This window comes from Dendrobates tinctorius, unplaced genomic scaffold, assembly GCF_039654945.1.
Source record: "Dendrobates tinctorius isolate UK_male_01 unplaced genomic scaffold, ASM3965494v1 ptg000136l, whole genome shotgun sequence".
NCBI lineage: Eukaryota > Metazoa > Chordata > Amphibia > Anura > Dendrobatidae > Dendrobates > Dendrobates tinctorius.
Window position 1 is genome coordinate 6,550,774 of NW_027361804.1, and position 26,185 is coordinate 6,576,958.

Below are 26,185 nucleotides of genomic sequence, written 5' to 3' on the forward strand. Positions count from 1 at the left end.
CTCCAGCCTGGCCCAAATGGGTTCTGGGTTGTTAAACCTATAAAAAAACATTAAAGAAAAAATTGCCGAATAAGAAACCAACTTCAGCCTCGTAAATGAGTGCATAAATTGACAACTGGGCGTCACCACTCCGGGGAGTGTCCATGCCCATCCAATCAGCACTGAGGTGACTGGAGGGCTCAGGGACTGGACAGCGCCCGGCGCCGCAGGTCTCTTGTGCTGACATCTCGTGGCCGATATGAAAACTGCAATCCTTACTAAATGATGCCGGTGTTCCCGGCGGAGGTCAGAGGTCAGCGCGGATTCTCCATGTAACCATTAACCTTCCGTGTATAAAGAGCGTCCCGGGGAACCTGAGCCCCGGCCGCGGGTAATGAGGCGCGGGCCCTGGGGACGGCTACTGGTGTCATTGTGCTGATGAAAGGCGAGGTGCGGTGTGAGGCTGCGGTGACGGCGGGATCAGGTGTCCGCCCGGGGCGCGGAGATTATATGAAATTCCTGTCACCCGAGGCCCAGACAATTACTGTAATGTGCTGCATTGTGTTACCTGTCGCAGCGGGCGGGGGCAACAAGCAGGAGGCGGGGGCAACAGGTGGGGGGCAACAAGCAGGAGGCGGGGGCAACAGGTGGGAGGCAACAAGCAGGAGGCGGGGGCAACAGGTGGGGGGCAACAAGCAGGAGGCGGGGGCAACAGGTGGGGGGCAACAAGCAGGAGGCGGGGGCAACAGGTGGGAGGCAACAAGCAGGAGGCGGGGGCAACAGGTGGGGGGCAACAAGCAGGAGGCGGGGGCAACAGGTGGGGGGCAACAAGCAGGAGGCGGGGGCAACAGGTGGGGGGCAACAGGTGGGGGGCAACAAGCAGGAGGCGGGGGCAACAAGCAGGAGGCGGGGGCAACAGGTGGGGGGCAACAAGCAGGAGGCGGGGGCAACAGGTGGGAGGCAACAAGCAGGAGGCGGGGGCAACAGGTGGGAGGCAACAAGCAGGAGGCGGGGGCAACAGGTGGGAGGCAACAAGCAGGAGGCGGGGGCAACAGGTGGGGGGCAACAAGCAGGAGGCGGGGGCAACAGGTGGGGGGCAACAAGCAGGAGGCGGGGGGCAACAGGTGGGAGGCAGTGGGGGCAACAAGCAGGAGGCGGGGGCAACAGGTGGGAGGCAGCAGGGGCAACAAGAGGGGGCAGTGGGGCAGAGACTGGGGGTAACAGGCACTGGGGCAGTGGATGGGGACATCATTCCCTGGGAATGTGCCACCGCCGGGTCATGGAACAATCATTACTGCTATACGCTCAATAATCGCTCCGCCTGATGAATCCGGACATATTAGTTGCTATCATTACATTACACAAGTCACATCCAAAGCTGCATGTGAAATGCTCTCATAATGCAGCACAGCAGGAGCCGGACGTGAGATGGTGGAAGCAGAGAGCGGCCGATGATGATTGCAGGATTTCTGGTCGGATAGAACATTTTGGATCTACAGATAATTGATGCGACTTCTCTGATCCATGAATCCAGAGTAATGCCGGAGCACAGGACCGTGTGTGATACAAGAAGCTCGCACCGCGTCTCTCCCACCAGCACCGGCGCTGCCGCAGGAACTCGGGACCGGAAAATACATAGAACTACCCGCAGCTCCGGCCCGAGTGCCCGCGCCAGCGCCAGCGCCGGGTGCTGATGCCATAGACCGGGGCGAGATTCTCCCATCACACACAGCAGTGAGATCCTGGCCTAATAACAAAAGACGCACCGGCACTTCCAGCCGAGTGTGAACAGGCGCAAACCAGGAGCAGCCGCCTCCATATCTACTATACACTCTGCAGAGCTGAAGCATGGCGATGTGACATCTATGGAATGGGAACAGCTGTGCGGCTTCTGGATACTAGGAAGCAATTCGCCCCTGTTCACACTGGTCTGGAGGAGCCAGTCAGGCTTTCCTCTCCGCCCTCCACCATGTGGGGATTATAATGCAGCAGGATCCTACCAACCCATAAATGCAGGCATTGCTGACAGAGGAGTCCACACTCACCCAGGAATTCAGACATCAGTCTAGAGAGGTGTTCACACTTCTAGGGACCCGGCACCTTTTTTCTGAGATCAACCTGTCGTTGGTTGATGGGCAGAGATAACGGCCAAATTATGTGCAAAGTGTCTCATATTTCCTAGTATTCAGAAGCTGTATAGATATTAATATTTCATGTATTTCACGCTGACATGCTATATATAGCTCTATAGAGTGCAACCGATACAAATACAGAGCGTCGCCTGCTCTCTGGTGTCAGCCAATATCCCATCTGATTCCACGTAACTGTCCACAGCGTCCAAACCCCCGAAAGGAAAGGGAGAAAGTATCTGAGCTTCTGTGTGGTCACATCTCACCTGGGGTATCTAAGCCTCTTTCATGTCATACTGTCAGTTTATCCGTGTATCTAATCCTCTCCTGTGTGATACTGACTGCTGAGCCGTGTATCTAATCCTCTCCTGTGTGATACTGACTGCTGAGCCATGTATCTAATCCTATCCTGTGTGATACTGACTGCTGAGCCGTGTATCTAATCCTCTCCTGTGTGATACTGACTGCTGAGCCGTGTATCTAATCCTCTCCTGTGTGATACTGACTGCTGAGCCGTGTATCTAATCCTGTCCTGTGTGATACTGACTGCTGAGCCGTGTATCTAATCCTGTCCTGTGTGATACTGACTGCTGAGCCGTGTATCTAATCCTCTCCTGTGTGATACTGACTGCTGAGCCGTGTATCTAATCCTCTCCTGTGTGATACTGTCTGCTGAGCCGTGTATCTAATCCTATCCTGTGTGATACTGACTGCTGAGTCGTGTATCTAATCCTCTCCTGTGTGATACTCACTGCTGAGCCGTGTATCTAATCCTCTCCTGTGTGATACTGACTGCTGAGTCGTGTATCTAATCCTCTCCTGTGTGATACTGACTGCTGAGCTAATGTATCTAATCCTATCCTGTGTGATACTGTGTGCTGAGCCGTGTATCTAATCGTCTCCTGTGTGATACTGTGTGCTGAGCCGTGTATCTAATCCCCTCCTGTGTGATACTGACTGCTGAGCCGTGTATCTAATCCTATCCTGTGTGATACTGACTGCTGAGTCGTGTATCTAATCCTCTCCTGTGTGATACTGACTGCTGAGCTAATGTATCTAATCGTCTCCTGTGTGATACTGTGTGCTGAGCCGTGTATCTAATCGTCTCCTGTGTGATACTGTGTGCTGAGCCGTGTATCTAATCCCCTCCTGTGTGATACTGACTGCTGAGCCATGTATCTAATCCTATCCTGTGTGATACTGTGTGCTGAGCCGTGTATCTAATCGTCTCCTGTGTGATACTAACTGCTGAGCCGTGTATCTAATCCCCTCCTGTGTGATACTGACTGCTGAGATGTGTATCTAATCCCCTCCTGTGTGATACAGACTGCTGAGCCGTGTATCTAATCCTCTCCTGTGTGATACTGACTGCTGAGCCGTGTATCTAATCCTCTCCTGTGTGATACTGACTGCTGAGCCGTGTATCTAATCCTCTCCTGTGTGATACAGCTGTTATTGTGGCCTCTGCTCCAGGGCGCCCCTCTCTGGCAGCAGTGCACATTGTGCCCAGTAGGGGGCGTGTGAGCGCGGTGACATTTGGGGGGTCTCGCCTCCATTAGCCTCTTTCTCTCCGCTCAGGTTTCCTGATGGAATCGGCAGATAGAAAGGGATCAGCGGCGGCCGAGACACCGATATCAGCAGGAACAATCAGAGGAGACGGAAAGCGATCCATGGTGCGAACAACAATGAAGTGTCCCCCAGTACCGGAGCGCGGAAAAGGGGGCACCACAGATACCAGAGGAAACTGGGGAACTACGGGGGCACTGTGGATATCACTGTTATTATGGGGGCACTGTGGATATCACTGTTATTATGGGGGCACTGTGGATATCACTGTTATTATGGGGGCACTGTGGATATCACTGTTATTATGGGGGCACTGTGGATATCACTGTTATTATGGGGAGCACTGTGGATATCACTGTTATTATGGGGACACTGTGGATATCGCTGTTATTATGGGAACACTGTGGATATCACTGTTATTATGGGGAGCACTGTGGATATCGCTGTTATTATGGGGGCACTGTGGATATCGCTGTTATTATGGGGGCACTGTGGATAACACTGTTATTATGGGGGCACTGTGGATATCACTGTTATTATGGGGGCACTGTGGATATCACTGTTATTATGGGGGCACTGTGGATATCGCTGTTATTATGGGGGCACTGTGGATATCGCTGTTATTATGGGGAGCACTGTGGATATCGCTGTTATTATGGGGGCACTGTGGATATCGCTGTTATTATGGGGGCACTGTGGATATCACTGTTATTATGGGTGCACTGTGGCTATCGCTGTTATTATGGGGGCACTGTGGATATCGCTGTTATTATGGGGAGCACTGTGGATATCACTGTTATTATGGGGGCACTGTGGATATCACTGTTATTATGGGAACTCTGTGGATATCGCTGTTATTATGGGGGCACTGTGGATATCGCTGTTATTATGGGGACACTGTGGATATCGCTGTTATTATGGGGGCACTGTGGATATCGCTGTTATTATGGGAACACTGTGGATATCGCTGTTATTATGGGGGCACTGTGGATATCGCTGTTATTATGGGGACACTGTGGATATCGCTGTTATTATGGGGGCACTGTGGATATCGCTGTTATTATGGGGGCACTGTGGATATCGCTGTTATTATGGGAACACTGTGGATATCGCTGTTATTATGGGGGCACTGTGGATATCGCTGTTATTATGGGGGCACTGTGGATATCGCTGTTATTATGGGAACACTGTGGATATCGCTGTTATTATGGGGGCACTGTGGATATCGCTGTTATTATGGGGAGCACTGTGGATATCGCTGTTATTATGGGGAGCACTGTGGATATCGCTGTTATTATGGGGACACTGTGGATATCGCTGTTATTATGGGAACACTGTGGATATCGCTGTTATTATGGGGGCACTGTGTGGATATCGCTGTTATTATGGGAGCACTGTGGATATCGCTGTTATTATGGGGGCACTGTGGATATCGCTGTTATTATGGGGGCACTGTGGATATCGCTGTTATTATGGGAGCACTGTGGATATCGCTGTTATTATGGGGGCACTGTGGATATCGCTGTTATTATGGGGAGCACTGTGGATATCGCTGTTATTATGGGGAGCACTGTGGATATCGCTGTTATTATGGGGGCACTGTGGATATCGCTGTTATTATGGGGGCACTGTGTGGATATCGCTGTTATTATGGGGGCACTGTGTGGATATCGCTGTTATTATGGGGGCACTGTGTGGATATCACTGTTATTATGGGGGCACTGTGGATATCACTGTTATTATGGGGAGCACTGTGGATATCGCTGTTATTATGGGGGCACTGTGGATATCACTGTTATTATGGGGAGCACTGTGGATATCACTGTTATTATGGGGGCACTGTGGATATCACTGTTATTATGGGGAGCACTGTGGATATCGCTGTTATTATGGGGGCACTGTGGATATCGCTGTTATTATGGGAACACTGTGGATATCACTGTTATTATGGGGGCACTGTGGATATCGCTGTTATTATGGGAACACTGTGGATATCACTGTTATTATGGGGGCACTGTGTGGATATCACTGTTATTATGGGGGCACTGTGTGGATATCGCTGTTATTATGGGAACACTGTGGATATCACTGTTATTATGGGGGCACTGTGTGGATATCGCTGTTATTATGGGAACACTGTGGATATCGCTGTTATTATGGGGGCACTGTGTGGATATCGCTGTTATTATGGGGGCACTGTGTGGATATCGCTGTTATTATGGGGGCACTGTGGATATCGCTGTTATTATGGGGGCACTGTGTGGATATCGCTGTTATTATGGGAACACTGTGGATATCACTGTTATTATGGGGGCACTGTGGATATCGCTGTTATTATGGGAACACTGTGGATATCGCTGTTATTATGGGGGCACTGTGGATATCGCTGTTATTATGGGGGCACTGTGGATATCGCTGTTATTATGGGGGCACTGTGGATATCACTGTTATTATGGGGGCACTGTGGATATCGCTGTTATTATGGGAACACTGTGGATATCACTGTTATTATGGGGGCACTGTGGATATCGCTGTTATTATGGGGGCACTGTGGATATCGCTGTTATTATGGGGAGCACTGTGGATATCGCTGTTATTATGGGAGCACTGTGGATATCACTGTTATTATGGGGACACTGTGTGGATATCGCTGTTATTATGGGAGCACTGTGGATATCACTGTTATTATGGGAACACTGTGGATATCACTGTTATTATGGGGGCACTGTGTGGATATCGCTGTTATTATGGGAGCACTGTGGATATCACTGTTATTATGGGAACACTGTGGATATCACTGTTATTATGGGGGCACTGTGTGGATATCACTGTTATTATGGGAGCACTGTGGATATCACTGTTATTATGGGGAGCACTGTGGATATCACTGTTATTATGGGAGCACTGTGGATATCACTGTTATTATGGGGAGCACTGTGGATATCACTGTTATTATGGGGGGCACTGTGGATATCACTGTTATTATGGGAGCACTGTGGATATCACTGTTATTATGGGGAGCACTGTGGATATCACTGTTATTATGGGGGCACTGTGTGGATATCGCTGTTATTATGGGAGCACTGTGGATATCACTGTTATTATGGGAACACTGTGGATATCACTGTTATTATGGGGGCACTGTGTGGATATCACTGTTATTATGGGAGCACTGTGGATATCACTGTTATTATGGGGAGCACTGTGGATATCACTGTTATTATGGGAACACTGTGGATATCACTGTTATTATGGGGGCACTGTGTGGATATCACTGTTATTATGGGAGCACTGTGGATATCACTGTTATTATGGGGAGCACTGTGGATATCACTGTTATTATGGGAGCACTGTGGATATCACTGTTATTATGGGGAGCACTGTGGATATCACTGTTATTATGGGAGCACTGTGGATATCACTGTTATTATGGGAACACTGTGGATATCACTGTTATTATGGGGGCACTGTGTGGATATCGCTGTTATTATGGGGGCACTGTGGATATCACTGTTATTATGGGAGCACTGTGGATATCACTGTTATTATGGGGGCACTGTGTGGATATCACTGTTATTATGGGAGCACTGTGGATATCACTGTTATTATGGGGACACTGTGGATATCACTGTTATTATGGGGACACTGTGGATATCGCTGTTATTATGGGGAGCACTGTGGATATCGCTGTTATTATGGGGGCACTGTGGATATCACTGTTATTATGGGGGCACTGTGGATATCACTGTTATTATGGGAACACTGTGGATATCACTGTTATTATGGGGGCACTGTGTGGATATCGCTGTTATTATGGGGGCACTGTGGATATCACTGTTATTATGGGAGCACTGTGGATATCGCTGTTATTATGGGGAGCACTGTGGATATCGCTGTTATTATGGGGAGCACTGTGGATATCGCTGTTATTATGGGAACACTGTGGATATCACTGTTATTATGGGGGCACTGTGGATATCGCTGTTATTATGGGGACACTGTGGATATCGCTGTTATTATGGGAACACTGTGGATATCACTGTTATTATGGGGGCACTGTGGATATCGCTGTTATTATGGGGGCACTGTGGATATCGCTGTTATTATGGGAACACTGTGGATATCACTGTTATTATTGGGGCACTGTGGATATCGCTGTTATTATGGGGAGCACTGTGGATATCGCTGTTATTATGGGAACACTGTGGATATCACTGTTATTATGGGGGCACTGTGGATATCACTGTTATTATTGGGGCACTGTGGATATCGCTGTTATTATGGGAACACTGTGGATATCACTGTTATTATGGGGGCACTGTGTGGATATCGCTGTTATTATGGGAACACTGTGGATATCACTGTTATTATGGGGGCACTGTGGATATCGCTGTTATTATGGGGGCACTGTGGATATCGCTGTTATTATGGGGGCACTGTGTGGATATCGCTGTTATTATGGGAACACTGTGGATATCACTGTTATTATGGGGGCACTGTGGATATCGCTGTTATTATGGGGGCACTGTGTGGATATGACGTGATTCCGGGGCTCCTCTGATATGACGTATGTCGCTCAGTGTAGTGACGTCACTGCTCTCCCGTTGCTCCGCCCCCTCGGTGTTTCGCCTCCTCTCTTACTTTGTCCCTCTTTTCTCGCCGTCCGCAGTTAGTAGTGATGGCGGCCTCCGTGCTGTTCCGGGCTCCTCTGACCCTCCAGGGCTCCGCCGTGTCCTCGGTGCTGGTGCGGGGCAGCAGTGCGGTCCCGGCGGTGTCAGGTGAGAGCGGAGATATGCGGGAACCCTGGTGGTGGAACTACTGGTCCCAGCAATTCCGGATACCAGCTACACGACATTCACAACATGCTGTAGCGGCAACCGGCAACCCCCGGCGTCTCCCGGTCCTGTCGGACTGTAACCCCCCCCGGCGTCTCCCGGTCCTGTCGGACTGTAACCCCCCCCGGCGTCTCCCGGTCCTGTCGGACTGTAACCCCCCCCGGCGTCTCCCGGTCCTGTCGGACTGTAACCCCCCCCGGCGTCTCCCGGTCCTGTCGGACTGTAACCCCCCCCGGCGTCTCCCGGTCCTGTCGGACTGTAACCCCCTGCATGTGCACATAGAGTAAGGAGGATAGGAGTGATTGTTCTCCGGTGTCTTATTTTCCAGGTTCTCACAGAAAACGTCCCGGACAGAGAAATCTGCAGAGGAAGGAGGTGAGCGGGGGCGATGAGGAGTAGATGCCGGATTACAGGGTCCGCAGCCCCCTGTATGACAGCTGGAGCCCCCGATATCCCAGTCGGAGGCCCCCGATATCCCAGTCGGAGGCCCCCGATATCCCAGTCGGAGGCCCCCGATATCCCAGTCGGAGGCCCCCGATATCCCAGTCGGAGGCCCCCGATATCCCAGTCGGAGGCCCCCGATATCCCATGTGGAGTTCTGCCCCCTCACCCTGGATACATTGTATCAGTCGTATCCTGTTACTAGGTAACCGCCTGTCAATCACTCCCTCAGGTCCCGCCTCCTCGCACAGAGAAGATGTCCCCGGAGCAGGAGTGGAGCAGCATCTTCCCCACCGCCGCCTCCTTCCGGCCGTCCGTGGTCCCGCTGCCCGTGCGCATGGGATACCCCAAAAAGAAGGCGGCGCCCCCGGATAAGATCGGAAACCTGGAGCTGCTGAAGGTATTGGGGGGGACCACATCAGGAAACTGTGGTGCAGACTACAACTCCCAGCTTCCTCTAGCCTCTATTTTTTTCCAGATTCCCAACTTCCTGCACTTGACGCCGGCCGCCATCAAGAAGCACTGCGCTGTTCTGAAAGGTACCATCCGAAAATCTCATCTTCTCCAGTCACATCCAAAGCAGCAAATGAAGGGGCGGTAATGCAGCAAGTTGTGACTTCAGCTCTGGATGTGATTGGAGCATATGATGGTATTTCTGATCTATGAGGGGTCCTCAGACCGTCACCCGGCGTTCTGTATCCCAGGCCTCCGCTCTGTATATAGGGGTCCAGACAGACGAGGGGCCGCTTATCTCTTCCCTTCCGTCCCCTGCAGAGTTCTGCACCCCGTGGCCGGCGACACTCGCCAGCGATGATTCCTGCAGCCGCCACTTTCCCATCCAGCTCCAGTCCATGGATTACTTGTTCGCTGGACCGTCACTCCGCAACCCAAAGGCTCGAGCTGTGACCTTACAGGTGGGTGCAGTCCGGTCACTTAGGGGGTCTTCTTCAGGGTCAGTAGTCACTTAATCCCGAGACCCTCTCCGCAGGTGAAGCTCTCCAGTCTGAACCTGGACACTCATGCCCGGAGGAAGCTGATAAAGCTCGTGGGGCCGCGGTACAACCCCGAGGACGATACACTCACTATCCGCACTGACAGGTAGGACAGACCCCAGTGATGGCAGCGGACCCCCGAATAATATTAGCATTACTGGGTTCCACAACTGACACAATTCTGCCTCATTCCAGGTGTCCAGTCAGGAAACAGAATCAGGACTACGCCCTGTACCTGCTGACCGTCTTATACCACGAGGCCTGGGTGCGTAACACATCACCAGCAGAATAGTGAGCGCAGCTCTGGGGTATAATACAGGTGGTAACTCAGGATCAGTAATGTAATGTATGTACACAGTGACTGCACCAGCAGAATAGTGAGTGCAGCTCTGGGGTGTAATACAGGAGGTAACTCAGGATCAGTAATGTATGTACACAGTGACTGCACCAGCAGAATAGTGAGTGCAGCTCTGGGGTATAATACAGGAGGTAACTCGGGATCAGTAATGTATGTACACAGTGACTGCACCAGCAGAATAGTGAGTGCAGCTCTGGGGTATAATACAGGTGGTAACTCAGGATCAGTAATGTAATGTATGTACACAGTGACTGCACCAGCAGAATAGTGAGTGCAGCTCTGGGGTATAATACAGGAGGTAACTCAGGATCAGTAATGTATGTACACAGTGACTGCACCAGCAGAATAGTGAGTGCAGCTCTGGAGTATAATACAGGATGTATCTCAGGATCAGTAATGGAATGTATGTACACAGTGACTGCACCAGCAGAATAGTGAGTGCAGCTCTGGCGTATAATACAGGAGGTAACTCAGGATCAGTAATGTATGTACACAGTGACTGCACTAGCAGAATAGTGAGTGCAGCTCTGGGGTATAATACAGGATGTAACCTAGCATGCATGTCCTATGTGATTGAGCGTGGTGCCCCCCACTGGCTGTGTGGTGGTACTGCGTTCCTGTGTCGCTGCTTCCTTGCATCCTTTGGCCGCTCCCTGTGCAGCGCTCCTGTCTGCCGCCTGTCACTATGATGTCCTCCCCCGTTCTGCACTCCGCCACCTGATCTCGGGCCGTTCCCTGTACACAAACCTCCTGGCGCTTTCATTACCTTTCAGTGTCTCATTAATAATTCAGCTCCTGCTCATCGGATGAATTGCCTTTGATTGCCCTGTATATTTTATGAGCCTCGCTGACACTTGTGATTTTTCCATGATCCGGGGCGAGGGCTTGGGTTGGGTTGCAGGATCCAGGGGGGATCCCGGAGGCAGCGAGCTCCTGGCTACCCCCCGAGGCACAGCCAGTTGCCTTTGTGTAATTCCCTTCCCGACCATCTGCTGTGGATCTACAACTCCCACAGTGTCCTCACTGCTGCCGACATCCTGGATGTTGTGGACTGTAGATGTCCAGGTGTCTTGTGCTCTCTGTTATCAGGACACTGCTGATCTGCATCAGAAGCTCATTCATGCTGAGGTGGCTGATGGCAGAGAGCAATGGCACACTCGTCTCTTCTACAGTCAGCTCCGTGCTGGTGATGGACTATGCTATATTTTATTCTCTAGTCACATCCAAAGCTGCAAGCAGCAGGGGATGCTGGGAGATTTCAGCTCCTGGTTAATATCTGAATCCTCACATCATGACTTTATTTTATCTGACAGAAAACTGAAGCATGGGAAAGTGAGAAGGAGGAAAGTGACATGGAGGAATACATCTGGGAGGGCAGCCGGTCGCAACAGAACATCCTGGACACGCTCTCCAGGATGCCGGGTAACGCCGCCTCCAGCGAACAGATCCTCCAATCGCCCAGTGTGCAGGAATATCGCCGTGCCATGCTGAACCTGCGCAACCAGGGCGAGACTGAGGAAAGCATCAGCCTCTACAAGCAAAGTGTCAAGAGTCTACTGGGTGTGGCCTAAACACGTCACAGGACCTGCCCTCCCCTAAAGACTGACAGAACTGTCATCTGCTGTAATTGGACTGAATAAATCAAATTCTTTATTATATGATTGAGATTCACCCTCGTGTGACCCGAAATTATTTAATTGCTTCCCCCCAAAATAGAAAAGCCCCTAGTGGCTCCCCCTAGTGTCGGCTGGATAAATTTATATGTAGTGAGCTCCCCCTAGTGTCGGCTGGATAAATTTATATGTAGTGAGCTCCCTCTAGTGTCGGCTGGATAAATGTATATGTAGTGAGCTCCCTCTAGTGTCGGCTGGATAAATGTATATGTAGTGAGCTCCCTCTAGTGTCGGCTGGATAAATTTTATATGTAGCGAGCTCCCTCTAGTGTCGGCTGGATAAATTTATATGTAGCGAGCTCCCTCTAGTGTCGGCTGGATAAATTTATATGTAGCGAGCTCCCTCTAGTGTCGGCTGGATAAATTTATATGTAGCGAGCTCCCTCTAGTGTCGGCTGGATAAATTTATATGTAGCGAGCTCCCTCTAGTGTCGGCTGGATAAATTTATATGTAGCGAGCTCCCTCTAGTGTCGGCTGGATAAATTTATATGTAGCGAGCTCCCTCTAGTGTCGGCTGGATAAATTTATATGTAGCGAGCTCCCTCTAGGGTCGGCTGGATAAATTTATATGTAGCGAGCTCCCTCTAGTGTCGGCTGGATAAATTTATATGTAGCGAGCTCCCTCTAGTGTCGGCTGGATAAATTTATATGTAGCGAGCTCCCTCTAGTGTCGGCTGGATAAATTTATATGTAGCGAGCTCCCTCTAGTGTCGGCTGGATAAATTTATATGTAGCGAGCTCCCTCTAGTGTCGGCTGGATAAATTTATATGTAGCGAGCTCCCTCTAGTGTCGGCTGGATAAATTTATATGTAGCGAGCTCCCCCTAGTGTCGGCTGGATAAATTTATATGTAGCGAGCTCCCCCTAGTGTCGGCTGGATAAATTTATATGTAGCGAGCTCCCCCTAGTGGTGGCTGGATAAATCTGCATGTAGCGAGCTCCCCCTAGTGGTGGCTGTGTACAGCTATATGAGTGGATTGTGGCTGTGTTCCCGTGAGCTGGGGCTTTGATTTCGGGGTGGATTATGTGGCCTCTTTGTGATGTGAGATGGGATAAAGGTCGTTGTGTAAGTTCGGGGCCTGGATTGCACCCATCACACTTTCATACGACACCTCGTAGCAGCTCCAATTTCTGCCACTGACTAAAAGCCTTATGTGTTGATGGACGGTGGGGGGGGATAACAAACCTGCCTCGCTGTACGGCTGTTGGCTGTGTTGGACCATAAGTATGTGCACCCCCCCCCCCCTCCTCCTGTAATCGGTGGCTTTGCTTTCTATAAGCCTGAGATCATCGGACGCACAGCGTCAAGCGCCTGCTGCAGAAATGTAAAGCCACCAGAAGTTGGAAAGGAGGGAGTGTCCTGTAATTCTAGGACCCCCGACCCGGAGACTTGACCCTTTCCACGCCTGTCTCCTAGGATCATCCTTTGTGGGTGTTTGCCATAATCCCCGGGGGTCACGGCGCAGGTGACGTCGCCCATCTGATATAATTCTTGCTGTTGACCTCCTCCTAATCTGAGGACACAAAATCTCCATTTCTGGAGCGGATCCAGCTGCGGTGACCTTCACAGGCCGCTCCCCGAGCAAGAACCCAAACACGGCATCACAGAAGAATGGAGCCATTCTGCGAGACACCCCCCCTGACTAAGGGGAGGTGGAGGACGGGGGATACACTCATCGCATGGCACGGCAAACAGCTCAGCGCTGATGAGACAAGAAGTAGGAAATTCCTTTAATCCGACATCAATGGGATCTGTTGCTTTTCCAGATTATCAGACTTTCTGGATTATCAAATATATAACAGGTTAAAAAAGTGCATGTTTTTTAGGTTCTCTTCGCGCTGAAGGTGTGTGTGGACTTTTGCAACATGCTTTTTACGGCTCAGACAAAAAGCCAAATAGTCTTGATGAAAAATAAATCCGTTTTGTGTATACAGGCACCTAGAAAGGAGAAGGTGTGTATACTTTTGCTAACAAATCTGTTAGGTCTGCACAGGAGCTGTATACTCATGTGTCCTGTTCTTCCCCCGCAGAAGAATCACAGGACCCGAACTGCATCGGCATTATTTGTCGTCTGTTGCCGTGGAGACGCATCGCTCTCCCTTGGAGCTGTAGACGCAGAACGGTTGGAAACTTGTCATCAGGACTTTCGATGCTCTGTGCACTGGAATAGTAAAAAAAAAAACTGCAAAAGTATACGCACCCTGAAGTGTAAGGACAATGTTGCTGTTTTTTTTTGTTTTTTTTTAGGTGCAAACCTTTAATTATTGGCCCTGATGTCCAGGGGAAATGCTCATGAAGTGTCCTGCGGCTGCAGTGCTGGGGGTGCGGCTGCCTCGCCTGCAGGTAGTTTGGGGTCTGTCCGTTCCCTCACCTTTCAGTACTGGTATTATCCACCAGGGGGCGTATGGGTGCCCAAGCGTCAGTCCTTCTCCTTGAGCAGAGTGCAAGTAATGAGGGTCCTTGTGCCGGTCATTGGTGCCCTCCAGGGCCGGTACCTCCCGCGCTGCCGCCTCCTACAGCACCCAAACGCCAGGACCCCCGAGCAGCAGCACAATAGGGTCACCGTGGACCCGATCATGGTAGGAAGGGGCCAGAGATTGGCCCAGGTGTCTGCAGGGTCCTCGGTTTCCCCGTCGTATGTTTGGTTCCGGCCGCCGTGGCCCTTGGTTTCGTTCACGTGCTGTTTGCTGCTGTCCAGGTGCGCAGGGCTCTGCAGCTCCGGTCGATCCAGGGGCGGTGAGGACGGAGGGGCCTCCTTGTCGGGCAGCCTGGCTCCTTGGGGGAAGACCGGTGTCGTATCTTGAGCAGTGATTGGAGGAGAATAAGTAGGAGCTAAAGAGCGGAGAGGAGAGTCCGCCGGGGACGGGGGCTGGGGAGGAGGGGGCTGGGTTGCCGGCGGCTCATCATGTGGACTGGTGGGCAACGACTGAGGCTCCTTGGAGTGTCCGAGGGTCGGAGGCTCCCGGGATATGTTCAGACGCTCCCACTTCAGGGATGACCGAGGGTTCAGGTCGATCTGTCGCAGTTGATCGAATACCAGCAGATCGGGATCCACACCTAAAGGGGAAACCAAATGGTCGTCAGCACATCTGAAGCTTAAGCAAATGACGCCGACTACAGAAGATGTTAGCTACTTCCTCTCTCTGTGAGAGCGAAACTGTGATTCGATTGCCTGGAAGAGTTAGTGGAGTCCCTCTGAGGTCTGCTATCGACGACTTACCTGCTGTGAACGTGTAGAGGACACTGCAGTCTCGGAGCTGGAGGAGGAGAAGTTGGCTACTTCTATGGGGACGGGGGATGATCACTTACTGTGATTGCCGTGACGTGCGCTACGGACGACTTACCTGCTGTGACCGTGTAGAGAACGCTGCGCTCTCAGAGCTGGAGGAGGAGAAGTTAGCTACTTCTCTCTATGGGGACGGGGAATGATCACTTACTGTGATTGCCGTGACGCGTGCTACGGACGACTTACCTGCTGTGACCGTGTAGAGAACGCTGCGCTCTCAGAGCTGGAGGAGGAGAAGTTAGCTACTTCTCTCTATGGGGACGGGGGATGATCACTTACTGTGATTGCCGTGACGCGCGCTACGGACGACTTACCTGCTGTGACCGTGTAGAGAACGCTGCGCTCTCAGAGCTGGAGGAGAAGTTAGCTACTTCTCTCTATGGGGACGGGGGATGATCACTTACTGTGATTCCCGTGACGCGCGCTACGGACGACTTACCTGCTGTGACCGTGTAGAGAACGCTGCGCTCTCAGAGCTGGAGGAGGAGAAGTTAGCTACTTCTCTCTATGGGGACGGGGGATGATCACTTACTGTGATTGCCGTGACGCGCGCTACGGACGACTTACCTGCTGTGACCGTGTAGAGAACGCTGCGCTCTCAGAGCTGGAGGAGGAGAAGTTAGCTACTTCTCTCTATGGGGACGGGGGATGATCACTTACTGTGATTGCCGTGACGCGCGCTACGGACGACTTACCTGCTGTGACCGTGTAGAGAACGCTGCGCTCTCAGAGCTGGAGGAGGAGAAGTTAGCTACTTCTCTCTATGGGGACGGGGGATGATCACTTACTGTGATTCCCGTGACGCGCGCTACGGACGACTTACCTGCTGTGACCGTGTAGAGAACGCTGCGCTCTCGGAGCTGGAGGAGGCAGCTCTCGGGCTCGGGGCAGTGCACCAGGTGACAGTCTCCGCTCTCAGCGCTCGTCTCGGAGTAAAAGACGGCCACGTTGCACGAATCTGGGAAGATAGGGTAGAAATGCGATTACGAAACGCAGCAGAGGGCTTGTTCCATGTGCGTGCGACCTGCGCTGACACACTGCAGCAGAAGTGCTCCTGCGTTACCTTGGTGGCAGCACTTGTGGCTGCACTTTTGGGCGGAGGGCTCCGGACGCCTCAGTAACAGCCGGGCTCCGCGCTGCTCCGATCCGGAGAAACTGAGGACTAGTCCTGGGAAGCGTCTGATCCAGCAGCCATGGTAGAAGGCGGTGTGTGGGCACAGGGCGCTGGGCAGGGAGCAGATCCAGGGCACGTCCAGGAGGGAGAGGAGCAGGAGACTCACCGACTCCACACTCACTGCCATCACCGGGGGCTATGGGGTGGGGGGTCCTACAGGGGGACAGGAAATGTATGGGGGTCTCAGAGCTGCAGCCAATCATCCGCTCAAACCTTCTAATACTTTGTGTTCCAATTCCTCTCCGTTCTCAGGATCTCTGCTTACCGTCACAACCCAGCAGCACAGGGGAGACATTAGTGCTGCTGACGTGTATCATTGTCCAGATACAATTGTCACAAACCCTCAGCTGTGAGAAGGTTAGCTCAGGATGGGCTAATTGTGCTACAATGTAATCACACGGCAAGTGGCGGGAAGTGTAAAATGCAGGAGACAAGGGTGTGAATATAGTGTTATAGTATCTACAGTGGGTACGGAAAGTATTCAGACCCCTTTATATTTCTCACTCTTTGTTTCATTGCAGCCATTTGGTAAATTAAAAAAAAAGTTCATTTTTCTCATTAATGTGCACTCTGCACCCCATCTTCACTGAAAAAACCCCATAAATATAGAAATGTTTGCAAATTTATTAAAAAAAGAAATACTGAAATATCACATGGTCATAAGTATTCAGCCCCTTTGCTCAGACACTCATATGTAAGTCACATGCTGTCCATTTCCTTGTGATCCTCCTTGAGATGGTTCTACTCCTTCATTGGAGTCCAGCTGTGTGTAATTACACTGATAGGACTTGGTTTGTAAGGGCGCACACCTGTCTATATAAGACCTCACAGCTCACAGTGCATGTCACACCAAGTGAGAATCATGAGGCCAAAGGACCTGGCCAAGGAGCTCAGAGACAGAATTGTGGCAAGGCACAGATCTGGCCAACGTTACAAAATAATTTCTGCAGTACTCAAGGTTCCTAAGAGCACAGTGGCCTCCATAATCCTTACTTGGAACAAGTTTGGGACCACCAGAAGTCTTCCTAGACCTGGCCACCGTCCAGCCAAACTGAGCAATCGTGGGAGAAGAGCCTTGGTGAGAAAGGTAAAGAAGACCCCCAAGATCACTGTGGTTGAGCTCCACAGATGCAGTAGGGAGATGGGAGAAAGTTCCACAAAGTCACCTATCACTGCAGCCCTCCACCAGTCGGGCCTTTAAGGCAGAGTGGCCCCACGGAAGCCTCTCCTCAGTGCCAGACACATGAAAGCTCCCATAGAGTTTGCTAAAAAAACACATGAAGAACTCCCAGACTATGAGAAAAAAGATTCTCTGGTCTGAAGAGATGAAGAGAGAACTTTTTGGTGATAATTCTAAGCGGTATGTGTGGAGAAAACCAGGCACTGCTCATCACCTGCCCAATACAATCCCAACAGTGATGCATGGTGGTGGCAGCATCATGCTATGGAGTTTGTTTTTCAGCTGCAGGGACAGGACGACTGGTTGCCATTGAAGGAAACATGAATGCGGCCAAGTATAGAGAGATCCTGGATGACAACCTCTTCCAGAGTGCTCTGGACCTCAGACTTGGCCGAAGGTTCACCGTCCAACAAGACAATGACCCTAAGCACACAGCGAAAATAACAAAGGAGTGGCTTCAGAACAACTCTGTGACCATTCTTGACTGGCCCAGCCAGAGCCCTGACCTAAACCCAATTGAGCATCTCTGGAGAGACCTGAAAATGGCTGTCCACCAACGTTCACCATCCAACCTGACGGAACTGGAGAGGATCTGCAAGGAAGAATGGCCGAGGATCCCCAAATCCAGGGGTGAAAAACTTGCTGCATCATTCCCAAGAAGACTCATGGCTGTACTAGCTCAAAAGGTGCGTCTACTCAATACTGAACAAAGGGGCTGAAGACTTATGACCATGGGAGATTTCAGTTTTTCTTTTTTAATACATTTGCGAAAATTTCTACATTTCTGTTTTTTTCAGTCTAGAGGTGCAGAGTGTACAGTAATGAGAAAAAAATGGAAATTTTTTGCATTTACTAAATGTCTGCAATGAAACAGAGTGAAAAATGTAAATACTTTCCGTACCCACTTTATGTGTGTGTATTATATACTGTGTAATGTGTATATTGTACAGTGGCTTGCAAAAGTATTCACTTCTCTTAGCTTTTTTCCAAATTTGTTACATTACAACCTGTGTGTAAATATTTTTGTAATCGGATTTGTGTGTGACACAGCAGCATTAAATAGTGTAAGTTGGTGAAGTGTGAAAAATCTCGGCATCAATTTCAATTATGGGATCAAATAAGTAAAATTGACGTGCATATGTATTCATACCTTTTGTTTTGAAGCCCCTCAACATTTCTGGTGCAAACAATTCCCTTCATAAGTCCCATTCTTAGTGACAGACGTCCCCCTGTGTGCAATCTAAAGCCCCCGTTACACACTGCGATATCGCTGCATGTGATACCTCCGACCGGCTCCCCCGCTGGTTATCGCTGATCGCACGAGAACATCCTGGACCGTTTCTCGTCGTCAGCTTCCTGCTGGGGCTTCCTGTGGCGCCGACAAGCGACGCGTGGAGCCGGGCGGGAGGACGCAGGATCGCCGCGTCTGACAGGTAAGTAGCGACCCCCGACCACCGGTATGTCGCTGGTGAGATCTGCCTGTTTGGCAGCTCACTAGAGACCACCTAGCGATGCACCAGCGATCCAGACCGCGTCATATCACTGGTGCATCGCTAGGTGTAACGGTATAGTGTCACCTGGCTGTCAATAGACTTTACCTTCTCTGTAAGGTCACAGAGGATGCAACACCATTCACAAGATGCTCCACTAACCAAACACCACCAAGAAGACCAAGGAGCTCTCCAAAACAACAACAGGATGGCCAAGGAGATCTCCAAACAACACAATGAAGGCCAAGGAGATCTCCAAACAACACAATGAAGGCCAAGGAGATCATCAAACAACATCATGAAGGCCGAGGAGATCTCCAAACAACATCATGAAGGCCGAGGAGATCTCCAAACAACATCATGAAGGCCGAGGAGGTCTCCAAACAACATCATGAAGGCCGAGGAGGTCTCCAAACAACATCATGAAGGCCGAGGAGATCTCCAAACAACATCATGAAGGCCGAGGAGATCTCCAAACAACATCATGAAGACCGAGGAGATCTCCAAACAACATCATGAAGACCGAGGAGATCTCCAAACAACATCATGAAGACCAAGGAGATCTCCAAACAACACAATGAAGGCCAAAGAGATCTCCACACAACACAATGAAGGCCAAAGATATCTCCACCCACCACCATGAAGACCAAGGAGATCTCCAAACAACATCATGAAGACCGAGGAGATCTCCACCCACCACCATGAAGACCAAGGAGATCTCCAAACAACATCATGAAGACCGAGGAGATCTCCACCCACCACCATGAAGACCAAGGAGATCCCCAAATAAGTCAAGGACAAAGTTGTAGAGAAGTACAAGTCAGGGTTGGGTTATAAAAGAAAAAAAATATCAATCTCTTATGATCCCCTGGAGCATCCATCAAATCCATTATCATCAAATGAAAAAGAACATGGTACCACAACAAACCTGCCAAGAGAGGACACCAACCAAAACTCTCAGCCCGGGCAAGGAGGGCATTAATCAGAGAGGCAGCACAGAGACAAGAGCTAACCCTGAAGGAGCTGCAGAGCTCCCAAGCAGAGACTGGAGTATCTGTCCATACGACCACAATAAGCCGTTCACTCCATAGAGGTGGCCTTTATGGAAGAGTGGGCAGAAAAAAGCCTTTACTTACACACATATTGTGAGACTTGTTTTGACTTTGCCAAAAGATGTGGGAGACTCCCCTAATGTAGCAAGGTGCTGTGGTCAGAAGAGACCAAAATTGAACTTTTTGGCCACCCAGCTAAATACTGTCTGACGCCAAACCAACACAGCTCATCACCCCAGGAACACCATCCCCACAGTGAAACATGGTGGTGGCAGCATCATGCTGTGGGGATGTTTTTCAGCAGCAGGGACAGGAAAAATGGTCCTTGTCGAGGGGAAGATGGATGGTGTGAAATACAGGAATATTCTCCAGCAAAACCTCTTTCAGTCTTGAGACTAGGACAGAGGTTCACCTTCCAACAAGACAATGACCCAAAGCAACACTCGAGTGGAGTAAGGGGGAATGTGTAAATGTTCTGGAGTGTCAGTCACAGCCCAGACCTTAATCTAATGGAGAATCTGTGGAAAATTGCCATGAAAATCGCTGTTCACCAGAGGACCACAGTCTCAAACATTACCATTAGTAATACAATACGTCGTCATGGATTAAAATCCTGCAGGGCACGCAAGGTCCCCTTGCTCATGCCAGTACAGGTCCAGGACCATTTGAAGTTCACCACTGACCATCTGGATGATCCAGAGGAGCCATGGGAGAAGGTCATGGGGTCAGATAAGACCAAATAGAACTTTTTGGTATCAACTGCACTCGCCGTATTTGGAGGAAGAATAAGGATTAGTACAACCTCAAGAACACCATTCCAACCGTGAAGCATGGTGGGGGAAACGTCATACTTTGGGGGTGCTTTTCTGCAAAGGGGACAGGAAGACTGTACCATATTACAGGGAGGATGGATGGGGTCATATATCGTGAGATTTTGGCCAACAACCTCCTTCCCTCAGTAAGAGCATTGAAGATGGGTCGAGGCTGGGTCTTCCAGCATGACAATGACCTGAAAACACACAGCCATGTCACCTAAGGAGTGGTTCTGTAAGAAGCATCTCACAGTCCTGGTGTGGCTTAGCCAGTGTCCAAACCTGAACCCAATAGAAAATCTTTGGAGGGAGCTGAAACTCAATGTTACCCAGTGACGTCCCCGAAACCTGAAAGATCTGGAGATGTGTATGGGGGAGGGGGCCAATATCCCTGCTGCAGTGTGTGCAAACCTGGTCAAGAGCTATAGGAAATGTCTGACCTCTGTAAATACAAAGGTTTCTGGACCAAATATTAAGTTCTGTTTTTTTATTGTATTAAATACTTATTACATGCAATAAAATGCAAATGTATTATGTAGAAATCATCCAATGTGATTTTCTGGATTTTATCCTTAGATTCTGTCTCTCACAGGTGACGTGTACCCACGATAAAAATTACAGACCTCTCCATTCTTTGTAGGGGGGGGGGAAATGTGCAAAATCGTCAGTGGATCAAATACTTATTATCCCCACTGTATATATTATAGTGTGTAACAGACAAATACACATATGTATAATAATGAGTGTATAGTGTACACAAGTGTGTAATTATGCCATGTGTGCTGTGTATTCCACAGTATATGGTCTGTAATGTGGATATAGTATATACAAGTGTTATATATAATGTGTGACGTGTATACTGTACACTATACATATATATCGGCATACTATGTGCATAGATTATATATAACAGTGTGATGTGTAGATCACAGAATCCTAGAATATTAGAGTTGGAAGGGTCCTCCATGGTCGTGTCTGACACCCCCCTCCCGCTCAATGCAGGAGTCACTAAACCCTCTTAGACAGTTGTCTATCCAGCCTCTGTTTGAAGACTTCCATTGAAGAAGAACTCACCACCTCTTGTGGCCGCCTGTTCCACTCTTTGATCTCCATCACTGTCAAAGTTGTTTCTAATATCTAATCTGTATCTTCCTCCTTTCCCCTTATACATGTATAAGATCCATATTGGCCCCTCGCAGTGCTTTTCCTCGGGGTATCAGCCTCCTGTATGAGTGTGCACTCACCTCTGTACCAGGCGCCGGCCCCATGTGTTGACTCATGCTGCTCCTCGCCTCTCATGGTTCTCTCCTCTCCAGATTTCAGGATCCCACCTGAATGTCTCCTCCTCTCCTCTGTCACACAGTCCCCTCCTGCCCTCTGGGTCGGACTTGGGGGAGGGGGACACGCACATAATTGGCTGAAAATTTAAAAGAAACCAAAGTCTGGAATATAAAACTTTTCTTCAGAACTTTTTTTTTGGATGGGAGGAGGGGCCGCAGGGGAGATATTAATCTTTTAATTCAAATATAATTGAAAGAAGCAGAAAACAAGTTTCAGATTAGTTTTGTAGGATGAAAAAGTGGCGAAATTTTAAAATCTGCTGTGAAGGGATCGGAGACTGATGGGAAAGATGAGAAAGGCAGGTGGACAGTAGATTGAACATGGGGACAGCTTAAATATTTAGTGCCCATGGGTAAAAATCAAGGCCTCTCCTGCATTAACTTCCTATTAATAGCACTACTGCACCTTTATGTGGCAGGAGCATTAGTGATGTCATTCTCTGCTGGGTACCGCCATGGGGTCTCATTTGACCCCCTGCTTTAAATATGGCTATAGGTAGGCCCAGGGGGGCAAAATCCTCTTTCTCCACCATTAGGGATGTGATGTTAGGATGGCTGAAGGTGTCCTGTGCCAAAATCAACATCCTCATAGGAATGTATTAGCCAGATGGTTCTGCTTGCTATCAGTGAATGGTATTTTTTTTACTCCTGAAAAACAAAAGCTTGTCCTGATCTAATTACTTCTCACTGATGTTAGAGTTGAATCCTGAGTAGACAATCCTCTGTGAACTATACACAAAAACAGCACAAATCTCTCTCCTATGCTGAAAGTTTGTTACAGTGTATCAGTGTGTAGTCTGTTTAGCTCCCAGAGGATTTTGTGGAGTGGATACAACTTTCAGCCGTGGGACACATTAACTCTACAGAGGTTTTCAGTCTCTGGATGTAAAGAAGAATGATAAGCGTGACATTGTGTATGTTTGAATCTCTTCCATTGTACCGGGATTATTCACAGGATCGTCTTCTTGTCACTGTCATGTGACTGATACGGTTTCCTCCTGCCATTGTGTCGCTCGTCCTCGGCCCCCGTTCCCACGCTCGCTATTCTGTTGCTTAATGAACTGAGACTTTCAGGCTGAGTCCACAATAAACCTGAGCGCGATCCGCCCCGCGCTGCATTCTCTGCCCTGTCTGCAAGGTGCATTACAGCTGAATGCAATCTATTGTTCCCTGTTATCAGCCATTTCAGTGAGAGACTGACTGTAGAGTTCTGTAAAGGGAGCAGAACCCCTCCCCTGTGTTCACCACTTTATATCCCACATCACAAATATCACTGCAGCACCTGTGTAATAAGAGTAATGTGAAACGCGGAGCACCCAGATCACTGTGCTACAAGGGTAATACCAGGCGCCACCTGCTGGTCACAGGTGATAGCACCGAGGACAGAGGCCACTGTGCTACAGGCATAATACCAGGCGCCACCTGCTGGTCACAGGTGATAGCACTGCGGACAGAAGACACTGCGCTACAGGCATGATACCAGGCGCCACCTGCTGGTCACAGGTGTTAGCACTGCGGACAGAAGACACAGCGCTACAGGCATAATACCAGGCGCCACCTGCTGGTCACAGGTGATAGCACTGTGGACATAGGACACGGTGCTACAGACATGATACCAGGCGCCACCTGCTGGTCACAGGTGATAGCACTGTGGACATAGGACACTGTGCTACAGGCATGATACCAGGCGCCACCTGCTGGTCACAGGTGATAGCACTGTGGACATAGGACACTGTGCTACAGGCATGATACCAGGCGCCACCTGCTGGTCACAGGTGATAGCACCGAGGACAGAGGCCACTGTGCTACAGGCATAATACCAGGCGCCACCTGCTGGTCACAGGTGATAGCACTGCGGACAGAAGACACTGTGCTACAGGCATGATACCAGGCGCCACCTGCTGGTCACAGGTGATAGCACTGCGGACAGAAGACACTGCGCTACAGGCATGATACCAGGCGCCACCTGCTGGTCACAGGTGATAGCACTGCGGACAGAAGACACTGTGCTACAGGCATGATACCAGGCGCCACCTGCTGGTCACAGGTGATAGCACTGTGGAAAGAGGACACAGCGCTACAGGCATAATACCAGGCGCCACCTGCTGGTCACAGGTGATATCACTGCGGACATAGAACACTGTTCTACAGGCATAATACCAGGCGCCACCTGCTGGTCACAGGTGTTAGCACTGCGGACAGAGGACACTGTGCTACAGGCATAATACCAGGCGCCACCTGCTGGTCACAGGTGATAGCACTGTGGAAAGAGGACACAGCGCTACAGGCATAATACCAGGCGCCACCTGCTGGTCACAGGTGATAGCACTGCGGACAGAAGACACTGCGCTACAGGCATGATACCAGGCGCCACCTGCTGGTCACAGGTGTTAGCACTGCGGACAGAAGACACAGCGCTACAGGCATAATACCAGGCGCCACCTGCTGGTCACAGGTGATAGCACTGTGGACATAGGACACGGTGCTACAGACATGATACCAGGCGCCACCTGCTGGTCACAGGTGATAGCACTGTGGACATAGGACACTGTGCTACAGGCATGATACCAGGCGCCACCTGCTGGTCACAGGTGATAGCACCGAGGACAGAGGCCACTGTGCTACAGGCATAATACCAGGCGCCACCTGCTGGTCACAGGTGATAGCACTGCGGACAGAAGACACTGCGCTACAGGCATGATACCAGGCGCCACCTGCTGGTCACAGGTGTTAGCACTGCGGACAGAAGACACAGCGCTACAGGCATAATACCAGGCGCCACCTGCTGGTCACAGGTGATAGCACTGTGGACATAGGACACGGTGCTACAGACATGATACCAGGCGCCACCTGCTGGTCACAGGTGATAGCACTGTGGACATAGGACACTGTGCTACAGGCATGATACCAGGCGCCACCTGCTGGTCACAGGTGATAGCACTGTGGACATAGGACACTGTGCTACAGGCATGATACCAGGCGCCACCTGCTGGTCACAGGTGATAGCACCGAGGACAGAGGCCACTGTGCTACAGGCATAATACCAGGCGCCACCTGCTGGTCACAGGTGATAGCACTGCGGACAGAAGACACTGTGCTACAGGCATGATACCAGGCGCCACCTGCTGGTCACAGGTGATAGCACTGCGGACAGAAGACACTGCGCTACAGGCATGATACCAGGCGCCACCTGCTGGTCACAGGTGATAGCACTGCGGACAGAAGACACTGTGCTACAGGCATGATACCAGGCGCCACCTGCTGGTCACAGGTGATAGCACTGTGGAAAGAGGACACAGCGCTACAGGCATAATACCAGGCGCCACCTGCTGGTCACAGGTGATATCACTGCGGACATAGAACACTGTTCTACAGGCATAATACCAGGCGCCACCTGCTGGTCACAGGTGTTAGCACTGCGGACAGAGGACACTGTGCTACAGGCATAATACCAGGCGCCACCTGCTGGTCACAGGTGATAGCACTGTGGAAAGAGGACACAGCGCTACAGGCATAATACCAGGCGCCACCTGCTGGTCACAGGTGATATCACTGCGGACATAGAACACTGTTCTACAGGCATAATACCAGGCGCCACCTGCTGGTCACAGGCGATAGCACTGTGGAAAGAGGACACTGTTCTACAGGGATTATACCAGGCGCCACCTGCTGGTCACAGGTGATAGCACTGCAGACAGAGGACACTGTGCTACAGGCATAATATCAGGCGCCTCCTGCTGGTCACAGGTGACAGCACTGCGGACAGAGGACACTGTGCTACAGGCATAATACCAGGCGCCACCTGCTGGTCACAGGTGATAGCACTGCGGACTGAGGACACTGTGCTACAGGCATAATACCAGGCGCCACCTGCTG

At 50.4% G+C, this 26,185-nt stretch overlaps 2 protein-coding genes across 4 annotated transcripts; one reads left to right on the plus strand and one right to left on the minus strand.

Moving 5' to 3' along the window:
- The first annotated feature begins 249 nt into the window (after positions 1-249).
- Positions 250-11,971, plus strand: MRPS35 (mitochondrial ribosomal protein S35). 3 transcript variants are annotated; one of them, XM_073544235.1, is made up of 10 exons: positions 250-292; positions 3,687-3,781; positions 8,344-8,452; positions 8,838-8,884; positions 9,183-9,350; positions 9,429-9,489; positions 9,725-9,864; positions 9,939-10,048; positions 10,138-10,207; positions 11,614-11,971. In XM_073544235.1, exons 1-10 carry the CDS (start codon positions 262-264, stop codon positions 11,869-11,871), a joined length of 1,089 nt encoding a protein of 362 aa, XP_073400336.1. In that variant the 5' UTR covers positions 250-261; the 3' UTR covers positions 11,872-11,971. The 3 variants fall into 3 exon arrangements, with proteins under 3 accessions (XP_073400336.1, XP_073400339.1, XP_073400337.1); XM_073544236.1 differs by lacking the exon at positions 250-292 and adding an exon at positions 299-429; XM_073544238.1 differs by lacking the exons at positions 3,687-3,781; positions 8,344-8,452.
- Positions 11,972-13,666: 1,695 nt separating this feature from the next.
- On the minus strand, positions 13,667-22,314 carry MANSC4 (MANSC domain containing 4). Its single transcript, XM_073544239.1, has 4 exons — positions 22,214-22,314; positions 16,325-16,588; positions 16,085-16,219; positions 13,667-15,032 (listed from the first exon to the last, which is right to left on the minus strand). The coding sequence occupies exons 2-4, from the start codon at positions 16,560-16,562 to the stop codon at positions 14,395-14,397; spliced, it is 1,011 nt and encodes a 336-aa protein (XP_073400340.1). The 5' UTR covers positions 16,563-16,588; positions 22,214-22,314; the 3' UTR covers positions 13,667-14,394.
- Positions 22,315-26,185: the final 3,871 nt, after the last annotated feature.

Bases quoted from the DNA above. Each gene is read 5' to 3' on its own strand.
- MRPS35 (XM_073544235.1), top strand. From the start codon at position 262: ATGATGCCGGTGTTCCCGGCGGAGGTCAGAG. The intron at 9,351-9,428 runs GTATTGGGGGGG...ATTTTTTTCCAG, and splicing joins GAAACCTGGAGCTGCTGAAG to ATTCCCAACTTCCTGCACTT. The intron at 9,865-9,938 runs GTGGGTGCAGTC...CCCTCTCCGCAG, and splicing joins CTCGAGCTGTGACCTTACAG to GTGAAGCTCTCCAGTCTGAA.
- MANSC4 (XM_073544239.1), bottom strand. From the start codon at position 16,562: ATGGCAGTGAGTGTGGAGTCGGTGAGTCTCCTGCTCCTCTCCCTCCTG. The intron at 16,220-16,324 runs GTAACGCAGGAG...CTATCTTCCCAG, and splicing joins CCACAAGTGCTGCCACCAAG to ATTCGTGCAACGTGGCCGTC. The intron at 15,033-16,084 runs GTAAGTCGTCCG...TTTCCCCTTTAG, and splicing joins TCTCTACACGGTCACAGCAG to GTGTGGATCCCGATCTGCTG.